This window comes from Wasmannia auropunctata, unplaced genomic scaffold (assembly GCF_000956235.1).
Source record: "Wasmannia auropunctata unplaced genomic scaffold, wasmannia.A_1.0 LD336055.1, whole genome shotgun sequence".
Classification (NCBI taxonomy): domain Eukaryota; kingdom Metazoa; phylum Arthropoda; class Insecta; order Hymenoptera; family Formicidae; genus Wasmannia; species Wasmannia auropunctata.
The window spans coordinates 414412-425282 of record NW_012026835.1 but is presented as its reverse complement, the minus strand read 5'-3'; the positions used below and the strand labels follow the sequence as shown (position 1 = coordinate 425282).

The 10871-nt window shown below is 30.5% G+C and overlaps 1 protein-coding gene and 1 pseudogene across 2 annotated transcripts; both read left to right on the top strand.

The window, feature by feature from the left end:
• Positions 1-6: 6 nt before the first annotated feature.
• LOC105450773 (cytochrome P450 6k1-like) lies at positions 7-4278 on the top strand. 2 transcript variants are annotated; one of them, XM_011690774.1, is made up of 6 exons: positions 7-1280; positions 1595-2118; positions 2644-3012; positions 3188-3372; positions 3612-3900; positions 4034-4278. In XM_011690774.1, exons 2-6 carry the CDS (start codon positions 1602-1604, stop codon positions 4213-4215), a joined length of 1542 nt encoding a protein of 513 aa, XP_011689076.1. In that variant the 5' UTR covers positions 7-1280; positions 1595-1601; the 3' UTR covers positions 4216-4278. The 2 variants fall into 2 exon arrangements, with proteins under 2 accessions (XP_011689076.1, XP_011689075.1); XM_011690773.1 differs by having other exon boundaries at positions 1590-2118.
• A 595-nt stretch (positions 4279-4873) lies between these two features.
• Positions 4874-9821, top strand: LOC105450772 (annotated as a pseudogene).
• Positions 9822-10871: the final 1050 nt, after the last annotated feature.

The window sequence follows — 10871 nt, the reverse complement described above, 5'->3', positions numbered from 1 at the left end:
CACTACTTTGTAGGTCTTCAAACGAGAAAAAGTAGATATGTTTCTTATCATAGTTACATTCGTTTCATTACATACGTTATTTTCCATAATTACAAACAGGATGTGATAACGCGGTAATCAAGTACCTAATATAAACCACTTTAATAGATAAGAAACATTTGAGTCGATTTATGATCGGTTAAATTCTTATATTTAAGACCATTTTATGTAAGGTCATAAATCAATCATAAAACCACATTAATATCTTAAGGCTATTGTCAATGCTAATTAAAATAGCGACATAAGGGATTATTTATAAATATTTTGTTTAAAAAATACTAGCAATATACAGCATATCAAATATGCCAAGTATCTAACACTGTAAGAGAATCTTGTTTTTTTTACTGTATGTCACGATATATGTAAAAATATTTAGAGAAAATTTTCCCGATCAAATTTTCTTCGTTTTCTTCAATATAATTTTTATGATAGAACGAAACGTATCGAATTTTACTTTGGATTATAAGAATGTAAAATAGTCAAAAAATTATAAACAATAATTAACCAATAATTCCATAGAAAGAAGGTAGTCATGCCATTTAATATGCTACTTCCTTGTAATTTCTTAAATCTGCAGCGCAACTCATGAACAAAATGATATCCGTATAAACACTGAATGTAATGAGAGAGAGAGAGAGAGAGAGAGAGAGAGAGAGAGAGAGAAAGAAGGAGAGACGAATGTAGTACCAAAAGTAAATTAGATTACTTTTTATAATAAACAGTTATGGGTGATTAAACTTTGATTAATTTAATCAATAATTAATTTAATTAGCAGAATTATTTATATCAAAATTTTTACCTGCATAATTTCCTTATCTTTCTTCCCATGGATAACAAATTAATTGTCATAATTAAGTAAATCGAAATTTATTTGAAGTTTTCGCTCTATATCACGGAGCAATTATCAAAATACAAATCGAATTATTTGCACGTGCCGAGTATGTCTGCCGATTGTCTATTAACACACAATTAAGGATAATTATGAAAATAACATGCCTTGACGGACAAATATGACGATACAGATACCTCGGATGTTAAAAACAGTGATTAGAAGTTGCGTGTATAATCTCGGGCCAGCATTAAAATAATAGCGTTGATGTAATGAGGGTAAAGGAAGAAAGAAAAAAAGAAGTTGCAATGCATAAATACAGCTGCGTACATGATACCTTAGTTTATTCCACTTCTGTATAACCTGTGAAAATTGTTGCGTTCGCATTGAAAATTTCGTATTTTACTCGACGGTGAGAGCTAGTTGAAAACAGATTTTGCAAATAAAACTTTTATAATTAATCTCATTTTTCATATTATATATTGATCAGACCATATATCACATCATGCCAATATTAGATGGTTATAATTACTTGTGATTGGTGTATCTTTCTGTATCAAAAAGTTTTTCAAATATCAATATAATCGTTATTTTTTTTTATCACCGATAGCGTGTTATCGAAGTTAAAGTAATTTTCCATCATACGCACAATTCGGCTGCAAATCATTGAAGCATAACGCTTTCTACTTTCACATAAGTGTAAGAAAGAATATTTTTATAGAGCAGCTGCGAAATGGCACTCATAACGGCTTACTGGGGCCTGGATGGCATAATAATTCTTATGACCCTCATGATAACTGTATATCTTTACATGACGCGTAAATTCAAGTATTGGAAGAAGCGAGGCATTTTGGAAATAGCTCCAACGCCTTTTTTTGGCAATTTCAAGGAGTGTCTATTCCTGAGAAAAGCCCCGGCATATTTCCTAAAAGAACTCTACGAAGAAACGAAGGAACCTTACATGGGCTTCTACGTGTTGGATAAACCCTTCCTGCTGGTCCGCGATCGAGAACTCGTCAAAAACATTTTAGTGAAAGATTTCAGTAATTTCGCCGACCGATACACAATGGCGGATCCGAACGATCGCATAGGTTACGCAAATCTCTTTTTTATGAAAAATCCAACCTGGAAGACGATAAGAACGAAACTCACGCCATTCTTCACGTCTGGCAAAATGAAGAAAATGTTCGATTTGATGACAGTATGTGTAAAGAATTTAGACGAATATATTGATTCATTACAATTGGAAGGTGAGTGCCGAATAATTCATGAAATAAAGTATTTAAGTATTGAAGAGTATAAAGAATTTAAAGTTTAATATATATTATGAAATTGTAATTACATATATAATTTGCATATATTTTTGATCAAACAGACTTTAAAGAAATTAACAATCTTGCTTTTTGTTTTTAATTTTCAATAAATTCCAATTTACTTAAAGTAATAATTAAAAAGTATAATTAGAAAAAAAATATTTAACTTTAAAAGTTTCGCCAATTTAAGAAAATTAAAAAAGTAAGTTTATTTAAACAATTAAATTATAATTTTTTAATAAAATTGATTCAAGCTTCGTCAAAAAATCGAAGAAAGTATTTAATGCGGAAGAAAAATGTATTATAACAATCTTTGGGGAAAACCAATTCATTATAATGTAATTCACATTTTTCAATTATGTATGGATGCAATAAAGATTTCCATGTTTACTCATATCGATGAAAACGTGGAAATTAAAATAAGATATTCATAGATGAACAAACTAGTAACATTAATGGCAGGTAATGGAAAGACGATAGAAGTGAGAGATTTAACCGCCCGATTTACCACGGACATAATCGGCAGCACCGCTTACGGGCTCGACGTAAATTCGTTTAAAAATCCAAACGCGGAGTTTCGCAAATACGGCAAGATGATATTTGACTATGATTCGGTTCGCAGCTTTGAGCTGCTCTCGATATTTTTCCTCCCAACTCTAGTCCGTTTGGCACGTGTGAAGATGTTCGGCAAAGAACCGACCGACTTTATGCGTAGAGTTTTTTGGGAGACCCTCGCCCAGCGTACGGAATCTGGCGTGAAGAGGAACGATCTCATCGATATCCTAATCGAACTTAAAAATAATAATAACATTCAGGAGCATAAAGATTTCAGTAAGCGAACTAAAACTCCAAGTTCACGTAAACATATATGTTATATGAAACGTGATATGGCTATAAATGATAAGATTAACTACCAGATTTTTATAATTAATAATCCTGATAACGAGAAAGTTATTGTAACAACTATTGGAAGCTTTCAAAAATCTACAAATAAAATAAATTTCAGCATTCGATGGTGATGATCTTTTGGCACAAGCAGCCAGTTTCTTCTCGGCTGGTTTTGAAACTTCTTCAACGACTACGGCGTTTGCATTGTACGAACTCGCGATGCAACCTGAATTACAAAACATTCTGCGAAAAGAACTTCTCGAGGCACTCGAGAAATCCAATGGAAAAATTACATACGATATGGTATACAATTATCATTTACTATATTTCCTTCTTTTAAATTTTATCTTTATATATTATTCTTAGCAATATGTATACTTTTTTAATATTTTAGTTAATATATAATTTATAGTACAAGAAAAATAAATTTTATGTTATAGAAAGTGAATTTAAAATCAAGATAAAATCTAAAAGTTTTGCTCTATTTGTAATTATAATTTAAATGAAACATTATTTTTATGCATAATTTCTTTTATTATTAGGTATGGTCATTACCATATCTCGATATGGTGATCTCTGAAACCTTGAGAATGTATCCGCCATTGGGCTATCTAAATCGCGTGGCTAAAGAGACGTATAAAGTGCCTGAATTCAATCTCGTAATTGAGAAGGATACACCAGTATACATCTCAATGCTTGGCTTACATTATGACCCGGAATATTTTCCCAATCCCAATAAGTTCGATCCAGAGCGATTTAATGAAGAAAATAAACGTAACAGACCGGCATGCGTCTATTTCCCATTTGGAGAAGGTCCACATGCATGTATAGGTAAGAAAAAAAGATCGATTTTAATATATTGAGATATTAAGATATTTTTTCATTTTTTCTTTGTTAGCATAATATGGTATAGAATATAGTATAAAACATAATATAGAATACAGTACCGTTACACATTTCTCAGGCAATCGCTTCGGACTCTTGCAAACAAAACTAGCACTGTTTAAGATCTTGAGCAAATGCGAAGTGACAACGTGCAAAGAGACTATGATACCAGTGCAAATTGATCCAAGAGGAGCTATGACAGTGCCGTTAAACGGTGTAATATATCTCAATTTCCGAAAAACTAATATCAATGCTATTTAAAATTTAGCACAATTTTATATTTTAAGCCATAAAATATATATAATTAATCCCTTTACTTTAAATATTAGCAATTAGCTTTAATAAAAAATCTACATGACTAAATGATTTAAAAGTGTAAAAGTGTTAATAGAAATAAAAAAAATATGTTATGCCGAATATTCTATTCTTTAAATTAATTTTTAAAATAAGCCCATATACGATATTTTAATAGCGAATACAGGAAATTAGCTCGAATTGAATTATTTTAAAGCAAAGACCGAGTTATTCATCAAGTTACAATTATAAACAATATTAGGAATATAAAAGTAGGCAACGTGGACTTAATTCTTAACTTTAATTCTAATTTTATTTTCTACAGTTTAAAAGTGGCAGTGAGTCACTTTACTGCACTATAGATAGCAGCTAATTGCGCATTAATTTCTCAACTCCGTTTAATAACTTTTTATTATTTTTACATTTTTATTTATAGTGGCATAAAATTTTTAATTTTTTTAAAATTTTCTTTGAACTGAAAATTGGAATTGTTCTTTGTGCGATAAATGTTATTGTTCGAAAATTTACATAGAAACGTCGTCATATCTTTTCAAAAGTAATTCATTTGTCTTTCAAAGTGGGGCAAGCAATTGCTAGCTCATGTTCAGGAGAGTGAGAAATGAGCTCACGCTGTTGTTGCAACATGATGACTGCGCAGTACAACTTCAAGCTTCAAGAAAATCACATATATTTCGTGTGTGGACATAGTAGTGCATAAAACAATACTTTTTGTGACAGCACTCATCTTGAGATTCAACGCTACTTTTCCGCTTACAAACAACATCAGTAAATTCGCAGTAATTTTACAATAAAGTAATTAACTTTTTATAATGTCCTTGTCATTGGATTGGAATGCGCTGGATTACGAATCGATTTTGCTACCATATGTTACATTATTTGAATATTTTTATCCTCAAATAATTGACCGATTAATTTGGAGGAAAAGCCAAGTATTCATTACAATGTTACGATTTCAACGGAAAAGAATTAAAATATCTCAAGAATATTTGCATTTTTTAATCGTTATGTGTGAATGTGTTTTAATAAAACGTTCAAAATATTTAGATTTGTTTAACGAATCAAAATTTAAGTAGTATTTTAAATACATTGTTAAAAGTGTATTAAGTTATTGATCATTGTTTATACATTAAAAAAACCTTTATCACGATCCAGTAGTATTTCTCTAATTTTTAATTTATAGAATATATTTTCATTGTCTAATAATTTTACCATAAATTCAACAAGCATATTTTTATATAAAAATAAATTATAATTAAACATTAAGTAATTTATAATTAATATTAATAATAAAAATATTCAATTTAAAAGCAATATGAGCCTAAAGCATGATTGTAACGTGGACATATCGGTTGCGACACTTTTTTTAAATAGGTTTTGAAACGCACTAATATTTTGCAAATGCGAACCACGACTGGTGTACCGTCTGTAAATTAAAGATAATACACCATCGTAGTTCGCATTTGCAAAATATTAGTTACTTATAAAAATTATATTATATATATATATATATATATATATTAAATATATACTAAAATGAAAAAAAGCAAAATATCGCAACCGATATGTCCATACGATTGTACATATAATAATACAATTACTTTTTTATGTACTTTTAACGATCTTCAATTTAACTTTAATATAATTTTGTTAACATTTTTAATAAATTAATAGCTGAAATATTTTCAAAGCTGTTTCAAACGTTATATAATCTGATTATATAAGTCTGAATATATAAATGTTAACGGTATTTAATACTGAGAAAAAATACCGCAAAAAAACACTGTTCGTTATCATAATTTAATGCAGTGGCATAAACACGATGTAATTTACTTAAAGATGTAAATGGAATAACGTATATAGCATATAGATGTTCCTTGAACCGATTTTTGAGACTATTACTATTTTGTATTATTTTGATTATTCAATTTCAAGATAATTTAATTAATATTTACAACATAATCCACGAATCTGTTCTCGATTCTTAAAGCAGTAAGACTCAAACGTAAACAAACATGGTCATATTAAGGAATACAAGATGAGAGTAATAAAGCGCTCGTTAGCATGAGACACGGAATCAATTTAGTTTATTGTGATCACGAGACTAGTCCGTGTTCAATATAATACGTAAGTTATTCAATGACTTGCTACTTTCATAACGAGAAAGTAGATATATTGTATTTAGTGAGTGTAAAGAAATGCATGCGAAGTTATTGTCCTTTATATAATGATCGATATCCGACTAAAGTTTATCCTTCCGCGAAAACTTTTTATAATATTATGTATCGACTGATTCAACGTGGATTGTATTATAAATATTAATTAAATTATCTTGATTTTGATTTTTTCTTAAAAACTAAATAATTTTGAAATTTCAAACGAATTTTTGTTAGAAACATTTTATTGTCAATCCGTCGGAATTAGGAGTATCTCAAAAATCGTGGCAATCGATTCAAGGAACATTCTGTTCAATGACAGATATTCTTAAAATAAGATATGAAACATGAACTAATTCCGTGGAATGAAGTTATAAATGTTATAAATGTTTATATCTTATAAAGTTATAAATGTTTATTACATAAACGTAAATCTTTATGCATGCATTAATAAAATGATCTTAAAATGTATAAAATTAAATAAATTTACAATATTTACAAATTTTCAGACAACATAACAATATGTATAAATTTAAATTGAAGAAATAGGCTCCAAAGAATAACTCAGAAAATCTGATAACAATTTAACAATCTAACAATAATTTGTGTCTTTGTTAAACGAAGGCCAAAAGCAAAAAGTGTTTGTCAAAGTAAATGTCTTTAAATGTCATTTTCTAAAAATCGATCTTTCAACTTTATTTTCTAAATTAATGATATATTGCCAACATAATTTTTCTTTAATTTTGTAAATATTAAAAATACAATAACTTCTTCAATTTTTATACAAACGCAAGAAAAAATATTTTTACAGAGAATCTGTGAAATGGCGCTCATAACGGACTGGTGGAACCTGGATATCGTAATAATTCTAGCAATTCTTATTATAACCGTCTATCTTTACATGACTCGCAATTTTAAGTATTGGAAAAAACGAGGCGTTTTGGAAGTAATGCCGCCGACACCTTTCGTGGGCAATTTTATGGAATGTCTACTCTTAAGGAAATCTCCGTCACACTTCCTGAAAGAACTTTACGATAGAGGAAAGGGCGAACCTTATATAGGTTTCTACATCCTCGACAAGCCCATCTTGCTACTTCGCAATCACGAAATCATTAAAAGTGTCTTGATAAAAGACTTTAATTCCTTCTTCAATCGATACGCCTCAGCCGATCCGAAGGATCGTATTGGTTACGCCAATCTCTTCTTTATCAGAAATCCAGCTTGGAGGATTATAAGAATGAAATTGACGCCATTCTTTTCATCTGGTAAACTGAAGAAAATGTTTGGTCTGATGCTAGAATGTGGGAAGCATTTAGACGAGTATCTCGAATCACTGAAATTGGACGGTAAGTTGGAAAGTATGAGTATCGAACGATTCGTGAAATAAAAAAATTTTGAGATATAAAAACTTTTAAAATAAAAATTGCGACTGTAATCACAATTATCTGTAAAGTTTTCATAATACTAAAATATTTTATATTTCTCAACATTCGAAGATATTCACTCGTGACAATATAAAAATGCGAAAATCGATATATCTACCACTAAAAGGTTTAAACAATTGATAACATTGCCGGCAGGTAAGGGACAAATAATAGACGCAAAGGACCTAAGCTCCAAATTAACTATGGATGTGATCAGCAGCACTGCTTACGGACTCGACGTGAACGCGTTCAAAGATTCAAACACTGATTTCCGCAGATATGGCAAGATGATGTTTAAGAATAGTTATCTGCGCGGTTTGGAGCTATTGGCAATGTTCTTCCTTCCAACTGTAACTCGTATGGCGACACTAGCATTGATCGGTGCGGAGACCACCATCTTTCTGCGCAAGCTTTTTTGGGAGACACTAAATATGCGTATAGCGTCTGGAGAAAAAAGATACGATCTCATAGATATTCTGGTCGAGCTCAAAAAGAACAATAGCGATGAAGAAATTGATGGCTTCAGTAAGAATTATACTTACGTAGTTTGTATATAAGAATAAATATATATAAAAATATGATAACTTGCAATGACAAAATTAGAGTAACCGATCGACGTCTGAGCAATAATTACGATAATTGAATTTAATCGCGGCAAATAACAAAAAGCTTTCAAAACTCTATAGATGAATTAAATTTTAGAATTCGATGGGGATGATCTTCTGGCACAAGCGGCCAGTTTCTTCTCAGCCGGTTTCGATACGTCCGCAGTGCCGATTGCTTTCACGTTGTACGAACTCGCATTGCAACCTGACATTCAGAGCAGGCTAAGAGAAGAAATACTCGAGGCGCTCAACGATTCCAAGGAGATGTCACATACGACATGGTGGATAAGCATGATATTTCATCAAATAATTTCTGTGACAAACGCTACATAAATATTGTTCATACTTTTATCAAATACTTCTTCGTCCTTTTTCCATCAATTTTTTTATTTTCTGAGCAAATTTTTTAAAACTGAGAACTTTAAATCCCCGATATATAAGACTAACAATCTTTATTTTACTAGATCATGTCGCTGCCATACTTAGATATGGTGATATCAGAAACTTTGAGAAAGTATCCACCATTAGCATATCTGAATCGTATGGCAATGGAGACTTACAAAATGCCGGATTCTAATCTCGTACTTGAGAAGGGCACGCCGATTTATATCCCAATGCTTGGCCTACATTACGATCCGGAATATTTCCCCGATCCTGAGAAATTCGATCCGGAGCGATTCAGTGAGGAGAACAAACGTAGCATGCCGGCATGCGTTTACATGCCATACGGAGACGGTCCACATGCGTGTATAGGTGAGAAAATTAATTTTAATTGTCATATATATAAAAAAAGACCGTCCGTATTGTGTCCATCGCGAAATTAGAATAAGTAAAAAATTTAAAGCTATACACTTTATAACAATTAAATGTGCAATAATTGTGCAATAATATCAGTCGAGACCTTTTTATAAATCTAAGCTAGACTTTGTCAATCATTTATCAATTATAGAACTTGATGACTTTAATTACAAAGTTGCACAAAATAATAAAATAAAATAAATCAAATTTTTACAAATTAATTTTTTGTTGGTTACATTATATTATTATACATTTGCAGGCACTCGCTTCGGGCTTTTACTGATAAAGCTGACGATCATTAAAATCTTAAACAAGTATGAAGTGACTCCATGCGAGAAAACTACGATACCAGTAAAACTTGATCCGGCATTAGCCGTGACGTCACCGTTGAACGGCGTAATATATCTCAACTTGCGAAAAATTGATTAATTGCTGCTGATTAAAATTTGATAAAATCTTTTTGATATACTAACAAAGTGATACAACCATATTTTTACTATATATTAACATTTCGCCATTTGCAGACTAATCTGTAAGACTAAGTCGAAAAATATATTTTTTAATACGATAAACTTCGATAATTATTTCAATGTTTTCTCAGGTTGTCGCAAATTCAAATCAACTAAACTTTAGATCATAAACTCTACAACTATCACACGCTACCAAAATATATCGTGCGGTTCTATTACAAAATTATCAAAGATAATAATTTAAAGAGGGATTTTTCAAATACTTCTTTGTCATCGGCAGAATGATGGTTTTTCCTTTATTCGTCGACATTGTAAATATATATATATATATATATATATAGGAGGCAACCACGAGGGCAGCCGGTCACATGCTGATGCAATGATATATATATACATATACAGCTATGTATATATCCATTTTTCATTCACTTACTCTCATTTACAAAAAGACTAACGACCGATCGCGCGGGCAAGCTACTCGCCAGGCGATCGACCATATGGATTTACTTACAATTATGCTTCTGTAATATATAACTACAACATCTTGGAATCGAATGGAATGATTGATACCATATATCGATAGTATCTTTTACATATATATATATATATATATATATACATATATATTTATATATAAATATATATATATATTCCTTTTCCTCGCGCGCGTTTTGTTCAGCGACGGTGGGTTTCATATAATATGACGTACGTTTGCGACGATTTCAACTTGTAATATAAATAATATATACGTTTACATATATCGCGATGATCGTATACATAAGCAGTTCTAACGATTTCTTTTTTTTTTTTTTTCAAATATAATCCTTCTGATCACATTTTATAGGAATGCTTATCATATATATAACTCAACGGAATCGAGAGGATTATATCTGAAAACATACAATCTAACTGTACAGACTACAGAACTGAAAGAACTGATTTGTATCCTTTTCTTCTTCATCAATATATTTGCGACCAAAATAACTGACACTAGATACTAGTGCATCAATTGTCAAGTATCTTTTTACATTTTTCTAAAATATTTTAAAAGTGCTGAAAATGCCATTAAATGTAAAACAACAAATCACTAAAAAAACAAGAAATTTTCAAAAATTTCTTTAAAAATGAAATATTGTTATATTTCGAACACTA